Consider the following 12,653-nt stretch of genomic DNA (forward strand, 5'->3'; position numbering starts at 1 on the left):
TCTACAAAAACATTCTGAATCAATAATTAAATTTTTGCAGTTTTAAAAACATGTTTAAAAATGAACAAAGGGCAATCTGTAGCAGTATGCAAGTTTTAAAAAAGGTTTTTTTTTTTGGGGGGGGGGGTCAGTTTCAAAGAGATTGCAATTTTCTTTCTTATTATTAAACCACAGAAAATAAATGCTTTATTTATGTAACTTATTTTGATAAAATTATGTTCTTATTCATAATTTTTTAAATGCATCACAAATTTAAAAAAAAATATGAATTTTAAAAAGTTCAGTTAGACAGAAGTATAAAATGTTCTGACAAGAACATTAATTTTCAATTATATATACTACACAAAACTGGAATTAGATGTAATAAAGACTTTCAAATAGAGCTGGTGCCAGAGCATAGGCAACCAGTGTGACCACACCAGATGACAAAATTATTAGAATTTAGGAAGGAATCAGGTGGCAGAATTTCAGATTTGTGGAGTTTGCACCAGGCGGTAAATTGTATAGCGTCGACACTGCTTTCAAAACAAATGTATATATTTATATTTACCTTAAACAGATGGCAAGTCTCTCAGACGCTGAAATTGATTTCCTAAAACGTGTTTCTTGCTTCTGTAGTTTATCTTGCAGTAAATGAAGAAGATGATCATATTGTTCTCCCTACATGTAAATTCAATAATATTATACTTATGAGTAAATTGAACATCAGAACTGTATTTAATTATCTAATTAATATAAAAACAAACACAAAATAGTTTATATTGTGCTAAAATGATTAGCCAAAGTAAGAGAAAATAATTTTGTTGTCTTGAAAAATTGCTTGAAGTATAATCTTACTATTTCTAACAATTAACACTTTTAGCGATTACTCTCATGTTATTAACAAAAATAACATAAACTCCATAATTAGAAATGATTTTAGCCTTCTGGGAAGGTGATAACTTTCAACATGATTATTTGATTATGCACCACACACTAGGGTTACCTGCTTAATGGTAACCCTAATGTCATCAGGAAGATTTTTTAAGGTAAATTAATTTACATTTATATCTTGGACAGATATGCACAAAATGCCTATGTTCTAAACCCTTTCATCAGGTATTGAACAATTAATGTTCAGTGTTTTTATTTATTTAGCCACCGACGGGATATTATAGCAACCTTCAGAGAATATAGTTATCTGTGATTGTCATTACCAATGTTTGTTTATATTCTCAGGAATACTTTTGACTATTGAAGGTGCTCAACATGAGGGGCATCACTATATACTTATATTGCCAAAATATATACTGTGTTGCTGCAACTATGATCAGTGAAAAATATTCAGTTATTTATCTTATAAATTTGAAAAAATAAAATATGATAATTCTGATTAAAAGGAAAATTACTCTCCATTTCAATTTCACTCTTATACTCTAACAATTGCTTAATTTTCAGGTAGTAGAATTTCATTAAATAATCTATTTTGATACAATTATTCTTACATTCTTTTAGAGGTTAAGTGTTTTTCATCATATTACTACAATATTCTCCAAAAATGATTTTTTAAAATATTTACATGATTTAATTTTATTGCTCATTTGTCAAATATAAAACACAGGTGGAACAGGAATGCAGAAAATCTTTTAAAAGCAAGTCTTTTTATGGATCTTCCAAATTCTCTAGAATATATTATTTAAAAGCCTAATTATTTTATATTTCTGGTTCTACAAAAGTATTTTCATGACAAAGTGAAGCAATACTAATAAAATTCATGACAGTAATAATTAAAAAATCTACGGATACAGAATGCTGGGTATTTTCTAACAAAGGAACATATCCTAATACACGATAGTGCATTAAAATGTTGACTGTCCAAACATCTGGCACATCTAGTAATTTTACATTATACTCAATCTGATATTACGTTTCATTAAGGTAATCGAATTATAAACAACCTTCATTAATAATGCGCTTAATAAACCAATTAAACTAATTAGTTATAACTAATGCTAGTCCATAATTATATAAAAAATCATTTTGTCGGTAATTAAATCGCAATGTAATCATTAATCCTATTTCCTTAGTATAAATTACTAAGGAAAAAAATTACTAATTTACTGATATATAAAAAGAAATATTTGACAGTCTTTCCTTCAATTTTTACTTTCAGGTTTTGCTAAAAAATAAAAATAACTTACCGTCATTCGAGTATAATTGAAAAATAATTCTGGGTACTTCTGCCTCAGTGACGGAAACAATACTGCATGAGCGGAATACGTATCTCGCTCTTGAAATATTGACCGAACCCATTCCCGCCTTGGAACGCAAACGCTTTTGTACAGCAAATACATACATATTAAATTACTTCTCAAATGCATAACGCGCTTTCTTTCTTCAGCTTTTTTAACTTTAGACATTCTACTGCAAACTTTCGACATTGTACCCCAAAATAGGAAATATTGCCCATGCGCAAATCAAAGCGACTTGATTGGTTGGGGGTAGTAATTCTTAGGCTTTGAGACAAGTGTAAACGGGTGGGATCCTTGGGAGTAACAACTTAACGTTAGCGTACGTTTCTTGGGACCAAGTTCCGCTAGTGTAAACGGGCCTTTAATCTCATAAAGAGCTAAGCTTCCTAAGTGCAAAGCCATCACAACAGATGGAATCTGGAAAGTTATGGACGAGGAATAAAAATCAATACCCATGGAAATATTATGAAAAGCCCTTCTTTCGGAGAAATCATGGGCATTTTCTGGGCAGGCTTGCCGGAAAAAAAGCTATCATATTGAACATATAAAAAAATACTCTTTACATTTTAAACATAATTAAATGGCCCCCAAATTGTTCTAAAAATGTGTAAATGCCTTCTTTTGTATATATTTACATTTAGTACTTACCAAAAATACTTAGGAAATAAATTACATTTTCGAACCTGTAATTCTGCTGTATTTATTTATGAAAGGGCTGCAGGATTTTTAATTTCCATACTCTGAAATGCAATTGAAAAACATGCACTTATTACTTTTTTTTCAAAGCTCTTTCTATATATATATACAGGGCGTAACAGAATTTATATCACAAGTTTAAGGGATGACAGAACATGGCAAACTTAATAATTTTCAGTATACATTGTCAAATGTCACCACAGGAACACAATAGTATGGAGGATGAAAGATTTTCTTATTGATGGTTATTTACAAGAATTGTTAAAATTAAAAATGGTCAACTGCAATATATAAATCACAACACTGAAGAACCAAGGCATAGACTTTAAAAGATGCCCACATCAAGTACTCTTGAATTAACACCAATTGTGCTGATACATTTTTCAAGAGAATCAATATATGTCTCTTAAAAGAAATCCGTCATAGTTGTGGTGCATGTATCACCGTGCAGTTGCTACTTGTACTTTTGAACAGCTGTTGTTAATACCAAATGCTATTTTTAGTAATTATCTGCTTTTAAAAAGCTGTTTGACTTCTGCATTTACATTGCATTGTTTTATGCAAACTGTCTTTTTTGGCCATGGTTTATCAGCCTTTAAAGCTGTCATATTTATTGCTAAATGTAAGCAGATAATAATAAAAATGCTATATCTTATTGTTTACTTTTTATGATGCATTTTAGAAAAAGAATCAAGTTCTTAAAATAATAATTATTATTAATGAAATATAATTAATTAATCATATTTAATTTCTTAATTATTAATGAAATCTAATTAATTAATCATATTTAATTTCTTAATTATTAATGAAATCTAATTAATTAATCATATTTAATTTATTAATTATTAATGAAATATAATTAAATAATCATTTTAATTTGATAATTATTAACATTTTTAATTTGATTGATTATTTAATTTTTAAGTCATTAATAATTTTAATAGTAATCTAAAAATACAACAAACAGCTTATGAGCGTATTCACCACGTCTACTGACAAAGTCATGTGATCAACACGAAGATTCATCTGCAGAGTCGCATGACAGCCGAAGTAAGGCGTAAGAAAATATCCCTTCCCTTTTCCCTTTCTCCCTAGCTGAGTGAAGGTTTAAACTTGCAACCTGAACTGTCCTCCCACTGTTTGGCGCCTATCGCTCAAGTAGGTGAACGCGATTTCTGGAAGTTCGCCAAGTGCCGGTTATCTGAGTATCCCCGAACAACCTTTTAAACAGAAACAGTAAATTTTACATAAGCTGCAATAATAAGTGTAGTTAAATATAGTAATAAGCAATAAAATCTATATCTAAAATTATCTAACATTCTTGCATTCAAAATTCTTTAGTTTTTAGTCATCTAAATTTTCTCAGTAATTTGCCGATTACGCCCTAATTTTTAAATAAAGATAAAACAATTGATATCTAAGACACTACTTAACAGTCTTACTTTTATTTTCAAAGAAAATATATCTATACTTTTTGCAAATATGCAGTTTTACGATTGCAAGGACAAATATTGTAGAAATCAATAAGGAATCTCTGCATTGATGAACTCACATAATTGTTCATTATATATAAAAACAAATTCTGTTAACATGAAAATATACATGTGGACAAGTTTTTTTACATACACAATTCTTTTGACCTAAATATTTATTTTTGATTGATTTCAAAGGTTGCAATCATAAATATTCCACATTCATTACATAATATATAAAAACAAATATTTGAGAAAATGAATAATAATTGCCTTCCTTAAATCTTTTAGGGAAATATGTTTTTAATACAATGTCAGGTTTCTTTTCATAATACAGTGGACATATTCAACAAAGAGTTAACAGAGCGTAATGTTCGGAAAAAACTTGCTTAGCAAAACAATCCATTATACAGTTTTTATAATATTTCAAAGATTACTCCACTTGACAATAAAAACGTAATATAATAAAACGTATCTCTCCATTAAATCAGTAATAAATAAGTATCTCTCCATTAAATAGATAATAAAATATAACACATATTTCAATCTGATTTCATAAATTTCATGCATTTTAAAAACTACTGCACACTCCAAATATTATATACATATATGCCAGAAATATATATTTCTATTTGTGTATGTACGAAGAAATAATGCATGAGTAAAATCACATATCTAATGCATTTTTTGAGCAGACTGATTAGTTTTAATGCATAATGATAATCTTAAGTTCTTGCTACAAACTATACCACTAAAGAGAAGAGTCGTAAATATTTTATAAAAACTTCCCCAAACCCATTCACATGGCAATTACAACATACGTAAAAGTATGATAACAAAAAATAACCAGTACGGCGATAAATAGCCAATTACAATAACCCTTCATTCGTCAATAGCACTCGTGTGTCGAGAGTATTTGCCCTGAGGCCGGTAAATATCCGGGTAAGCCTCCTTCGTCGGGTCTCAGATATCAGACAGATTCGATTACAGATGTTACTAGCTGCCAGATGTGTCAGCTTTGTGTACCGAATTACGCATATTATGAACGCAATATATTAATAAATACAATACATACGATAAATATGATTCTGTTATTTGCTTTGCTTCCTGGTATAGAGATTTTAATGAACAGCACCGTATTTGTTATCTTCTTATGAATCTGTACTAAAATCTAATTTTTTGAACCGTCGATATTTGCATCTTTATATCATAATCTATCTCATATTCAGGTTCAGTTCTGTTAAGTGAGCAGTGCGTGCTTGCAAAAAGGCCACCAGATCCCTAGTTCGACCTATAGTGTATTTTAAGAAATAAAATCCAAACACTTGTTTATATATAAATTTGGTTTTCTATGCTGTTGGTATGTATAGGGCTGCCCAGGCGGTATAATGGTTAATGACGCTGAATGCCGTAGTGAAGGGTCTAGGTTCGAATCCGGAAGAAGGCGTAGCTATTGGTAAACTTATAATATCTTCACATTATAAGCCACCATGTGCATGGATGTTTGTCAGCTTATAACGTGAAGCTATTATAAATTTATAATCATCCATGCTTTCTTCATGCATGAAGCAAGCGAGCATTCAAAATACAAGGCCAGCCGAAATTCTCTGGAGAAGCTGATAGTAGAGGAATAAAAGTTGCGAGACTCTCGGAACACCCGCAGGGCCATCTTCCATTAAACACTGAGGTGCAGCTTACTAGTTAACAAGACTTAGCAATACAGAATGTACTTTCGGGAATGGACGGGTGCTTACGAATTAACTTAACCTACAACAGCCTTTTCCAGTTGGGATGTTATGAATGAAACTTCTATATGATAGAATATGTGAAAAGATTTATTTCCATAAAATTAAAGAGTGTTTCTAAACTTAATAGTCCTCAAATAATAGTAAAAATGATTATTAACAGAAACATAGTGATATATACCTAAATTTATTTACAACCTCTCCTGTATTCCCGAAAATTCTTATACATGCTGTTAGTACAATAAGTTTTCAAAGCTAAAAATTATGAGCAACATAAATAAATGTACAGTGGGAGGAAGAATCCAAAATGATTTATATAGTTTTTTTTTTGTGGTCAGTACAAATTCTTAATCCAGAGTGAATTACTTTCGACGTTGTTTGACTGATTGATAAATAGCGCTCTAAAATAATATTGGCTGGTTAAGTTTCGATTTACAAAAAATTAACAGCATTATATAGACAGACATTACTAGAAATGTGTATGTAGGAAGTCACTTGACATGGATTAATAGAGGAATGACGCAGTCCAGAGAGGTTTATTATAAGCAGTTACTATTTTTAGTACAGAAACTGAAAATACCTAAATTAAAATGATGATTTAAGGGCAAAACAAATTTAAATTAGAATCTTGATTTACATAGTTTTTATCTATCAATCTCTAGATATACACTTAACAATATACAAGAAACATTAAAAATTAATATTCTATTTTCTGAGGTATTTTTTAAATATATATGCGGAAAAAGACTTTAACATCTATAGTTCAGATTTCAGACACAAACTGTCTGCCTAAAGAGATTTGGATTTATTAAGTTATGGAAAAGTATGCTAGTGTATATTCCTTGATGGAATAATGCTGTTAAGGAGGGCTTTCTGATGGAAACTGTCTTGTACTCATGTTATGCAATGGAGAACCTATGAAAACATGCATGCAGCCAATCTGTTCCCTGGGAATTCAACTTGGACTGAACTATCAGTGCTCAGCTGTCTTACCTACTGAGATATGAAGGAAAAAAGATGCCTTCATGGATAACTTTCTATGAAGAACTGCCTCTGTTCATGTTATATAGAGGGAAAACCACGGAAGCATCCACGGAGAGAATTTGTTCACCATAATTTGGAGTTTGTCTAACTATCAATGTTCAGCAGTCTTACCCACCAGATTCCATGGTAGGCTGTATATATTACAGATACAGTTGTTAATCACATTTATGGATTTTATGCCATCTCAGTGTGTTCCCTATGTTCCATTCCTTTCCAGTGTGTATGATTTCAAACATGAAAGCAAGATTTCAATATGCAAGCAATAAAAATTGTTTAATACATAGCACTAATGCTGTTATATGAGAAAATAAAGCAAAGATTATAAAAATTTTTTTTGGAGTTTTCAAAAAACAACACTTTTTTTTTCACTTTCATACACTATATAAATTGCTATTTCAGTGTCGATGAAGTATCAGACTTTCAATACTCAGCTACAAATATTTCTATCCATAAAAAAATGTTTTCTTACTTTTTCCTCAGCAACTAATAACAGATTTTATTTTAGATATAAGAAATGCACTCAGATATATATGTTCTGCTTTACCACTCAGAAATAATACTTAAGCGAATTCTGTGGCATGGGCTATACTTTCACATCATTTTGAGTTTATTAACTTTCTTTAGAATATGGTCACTTTTATCTGGTTGCATGTGTAGTCTCCCTTTTCTGTATTATCTCTGTCTTTAAAATATACTGAACTCGCATTCTCTACATTCATTATATATTCTTTATGAAAATGAATATTTAGACAAAATAATGCATAAGGAAATTAGCATTTTACATAACTAATTCTAGAATGGCTACTATGTGGAAGGCTATTAAATACTTCATTTTTAAAGTAAATAACAGAAGCATATTTCTATCGTAGTTATATGAGAACTGAATAATATGAGATTATAATATAGTTAGTTATACGAGAATATTTGAAATAATATTTTCACAAGCATACACATAATGTTTCAATACTCGGGTTTTCAAAGCAGAAAAAGTTATAAAATAATACACATCCAAAAATAAGTGTCAAAAGTAGCTAGTTATCTGATACATATGTAGATCATATGAGCAGGAATGTGATATATTAATACATATATAAAATCGGACCGAAAAGTAATTGCCCTGCGTTTTCGCAATAGACGCACATTATTCGACTTTTAATGCTAATTTAGCAACATAACAGAACAAAATTAGCAATAAGATACCAAACAAATATAAACATCATAATCCCGTTTTTCCCCATGTATTTCCTTTTCTCCTTAGCACCTATTCCCCAGATGATATTTACTTCCGTTGGCATAATGAAATGTCGCCCGTATCCTTAAAGGAGCCAAGTTGGCCAAGGCTGTTCTCCGAACCTTATCCCAATTCACCCTTCCGATAATCAACACAAATGTAAACAAACATCTCTTCACGACGGGTCGGAATGCGCAGAAATCACGAAGGTGTTTCTGCGCAACTAGTCGTGCGTTTAGCATTATTTCCATGTTTGAGCTAGCCGTCCGACGTCGTACGGGTAGACACAGCCGTGTTTTTACTTTTTTACGCTAGTGCAAAACAAGACGTCTATCGTTTCCGGCGGTACTTGTTTGGTTTTTTGGTTGTGTGGTGTAAATATGAATGAGTTAAAGTTTAAGAAACATCATGATTTTCCTGAAAAACACAAGAAAAAGGTAAGTGTTTTAGGGTGTGTTTTGCACAAACTCGGTATCCATGTACCGCCAAAAATCTCCAAATTTCGCCAAGGGTTACACTAAAATGTACCTTTACCTTTTCTACTCTTAAATCACCATAATGAATTCTACTTATCATATCTTTTCATAAATTTCTAGGTACAATAGCACAAAAATTCTTAAATGAAAAGTTCTATGAAAACTATGAAAAGTTCTTGTTTTAGTTTATGTTTTAACTGATAAGGCTATAATCTTGTACGCATTCTTTGTAATCTAACTGGACATTTATTTAATGGCTTCTTGAAAACTGATTCCAACAGTTTATGATCACTTTTAACTGTAATGTATTTTCTAAACATTTACTGTTGAAATTTTTCTCATGTGAATACAGTAGCTAAAGTTTCCTTTTCAATTTGAGCATAATTCCTCTATGTATTTATTAATCTTTAGATGCACGTACCACTGGTAAATTATTCTGCTGTAAGACGGCTCTTATTCCTTCCTGAGACGCATCTACAGATAAAACTACTCGCATGTTTATATCATAATACTGTAAAACTGTTTTATTTACAAAGATATGTTTTATTCTTCTACATGCTTTTTCATGTATTGCATTCCAGTTCCAGAAAACCTGTTTTTTTTTTCCCAACAAATCTATTAAACATGATGTCATTTCTGATACATTAGGTATAAATCGAAAAATATAAGTAATCATTTCTAGGAAAGTTTCTAATTTCTTGACATTTTTTGATGATTTTATATCTAAAATAGCTTTAGTTTTGTCTTCATCTGGTTTTAAACCATCTTTAGATAATATGTGTCCAATGTATTTGACTTTCTAACTCCCCAGTGTTACATATATTTAAATTAAATTTAACATTAATTTCTCTGTCTCTTTCTAGAGCCCACCAGCGGCTGAGCGGTAAAATCGCTGAACACTGGTAGTTCGGTCCGAGATTCGAATCCCGCGAACGGACTGCTGCATGGGCGTTTTCGTGGTTTTCCCCATGTGTAACATGTATACGAGCCAGTTTCCCTTAGAAAGTCCTCAATGAAGGCATCCCTCCCCTTAGGCAGATAGCCCTCGAGGCTTTGCCATAATCACACACACACACTGTCTCTTTCTAGCACCTTTTTTTTTCTTATCTTAAATCTTGTTCGTTTTTATCTTTCCCTAAATTAATAAGTCATCTGTGTGCATTTGAACTCCTATATCAATAAAAATTTCAGAAAAACTTCTGGTGCTGAACACATTTCATATGGCAACCTTAAAAAACAATATCTGTGAAATGAACTTTAAATGTAGTAAGTTCACAAATTAAATCTGATATTTAAATTTACCAAAATGCTTTCTTGTCATTAAAAATACTAAACACCTTTGCATTTGACATAAAATTTCTTCAGAGTTTAGTATGTGGTAATGTTCTCTCAGTATATTTTGGTTAAGGTACTGAGGATCTAAATATACTCTTAAATTACCATCCTATTTTCTTACTACAACTAGAACTCAATTCTGTAGATTGATACACAGATCCAAAATAACAAGTCAAAGAATTGCAGAAACTCGGTATCCATGTACACTCAACCTAATTTCACTTTAAAAAAACATCAGAGAATTGTACAAGCTAGGCATTGCTCACTCCATTGACTGTGCCCATGTACAAATCGATCTATATTCACTTAAAAAGTCAAAGGAGCAGCCAACAAAATATATATAATCTCAATAAACTACATTTTAAATCAAACAATGAAATAACATTAAAAAAAAATTCATCTTAGCGCTACACAAGCGAAATATCCACTTAACCTTATTTAAAAATTTACGTGTCTTCATTCAAACGAAATTCCTTAACAGCATCCAAAAACTTCCTAAAATTATCTGAACTAGAATCTGCATACTGGCATTGCCACATAAATTTACAAAAATAAGAGTAAAAAATATTCTGCATAGTTCCAGTATCCTCCGACATTCGACCATTCACATTTCCTTCCACAGGACAGTTATAATGGCTACTAAGTAAACCTTCATTTACACTCCAGTCAATTAATACTGTTTTCCCTTTCATTCCAAATCGTACAGAAATTCAAATTAATCTTACCACATTCAGCCATTTTACAGTGTAAAACACAAAATAACCAAAAGACTTACTAACCAACATACACACGAACCCTTACAAATCTTTTCCCCATCATTAAAATTCACCACAGTCATGCAACCAATTACGTCATAATAGGGTTTCCATAACATTCAGCGACTTAATTACCATAAATGAAACAACTTGGTGATAAATGAAACAACAGCTTAGCCTGGGGCACCTTTAAATCTACTCTAACCCACTTTTTATATTCTTGCCAGTTCCTTTTTTAGTGGAATTTTCTTACATGGCTTTATTTTACCAACAGCTTTTGTTTTTTAATATAATGTGATGAGTATAACCATTTCAAATCTTATTTTCTTTAAATAAGTTTTGATATCTATTCAAAGATTCGGTAACTTTTCTTTTGATTCAGGATTTATTGTGCACATCCTTTGTACTAGATTTAATTTTTGTAATATTTTGCAAAACTAAAATAGCTGGAACAATTTTATCACATGCTACTATAAATTAGACTTCATCTTTATCACCTTTAGATGTCTCACATAAGAACTTACGTTTTCCAACTAAATCACTTTTAGAGTCATTGTAATTATTTAACCTTATGTTTGATTAAGTCAAATATTTATCGTTTAAATTTAATTTGAGAATTTAGGCAATGGTAATATATTACATTGAGTACCAGTATCCAACTTAACAAATAAGTATTTAGGTATGTTTACTTTTTGTTTTTGAAATCATTATACCAAATCATTTAAAATCATTTTCAAATCATCTACAAAAATTCTTCATTTTGCTCTATTTTTAGAAAATAGATACTTATCCTAACATATATTCATTATCATTGTAATGCAACTCATGCTGTAAATTATTCTGTACAATATTAACACTTTTTTTAATGCACATTTTAGAAAAGTGATTTTTCTTTTTACAGTATAAGTAAATCTTATTACAAGCAGAATACTTGTGTAACTTGTAAAAAGTTCTAGATACTTTACATGGGTTTGGAATATCAAATTAATTTCCTTGAGAGTTTGAAGATGATTTTGTGTTGTGTTGTTTTAGTATCATATGTTATTTTTTCTTACACGGCCGACTTTATTTTTCTGAAGGTGAATTTTGTTCTGTTTTATCACTTCTACTTATTTTCTTCAGTTGAAGTTTTCAGCTAAATTTTTACTAATTCAGCAGCTTTACACATTTCAATACATTTATTTATCCAATGTTAACTGATCTTCTCTTAATAGCCTGTCTTTAAGATTTTAATCTAAAATCCCACATCCTGTTTTATCTCTGATTAAATTATCTTTTAATTCTGCAAATCCCCTGTTTCTACTTAATTTCTTTAATTTTATTCAGTTGCATTTGAGAAAAAAATATAAGCCCATCAAGACTGTCATTGGCTTTTAGTAAACAGTAATTTTCGAAAGCTTCAATTACTTTGTCTACATCTTTCTTATCTCTTTCATTTAAATTAAAAGTATTAAAATTTTCAAGCACCTTTTCACCAATAATATGCAATAAAATTGCTACTTTAGTTTCATGTGATTTAGTATTACCACTGAATGCTGATTTGTAAATCTGGAATTTTTATTTCTACTTCTTTCAATTTTCATTTATATATTACCTTCGAAACTTAGACTGTGGCTTTAATCCATGCATATTTAATTTAAGACTTGTCTTAAATTAAATATGCATGTA

The 12,653-nt window shown here is 30.4% G+C and overlaps 1 protein-coding gene across 4 annotated transcripts in view; it reads left to right on the forward strand.

The window, feature by feature from the left end:
• The first annotated feature begins 8,676 nt into the window (after nucleotides 1–8,676).
• Nucleotides 8,677–12,653, forward strand: part of LOC118198315 (CWF19-like protein 2) — a 124,747-nt gene continuing 120,770 nt past the window's right edge. For 2 of the 4 annotated variants that reach the window (XR_015041429.1, XM_085817834.1), the window contains exon 1: nucleotides 8,677–8,856. Coding sequence is in view for 2 of the 4 variants with exons in the window: in XM_085817834.1 (XP_085673960.1) it covers nucleotides 8,800–8,856 (57 nt within the window). In the remaining 2 variants the exon portion in view is untranslated. The remainder of the gene's footprint in view (nucleotides 8,857–12,653) is intronic. The other 2 variants (XM_085817835.1, XM_085817837.1) reach the window with 2 other exon arrangements.

Source organism: Stegodyphus dumicola, chromosome 1 (assembly GCF_044657685.1).
Source record: "Stegodyphus dumicola isolate Sdum_Otavi_A_Nest chromosome 1, ASM4465768v1".
NCBI classification, from domain to species: Eukaryota; Metazoa; Arthropoda; class Arachnida; order Araneae; family Eresidae; genus Stegodyphus; species Stegodyphus dumicola.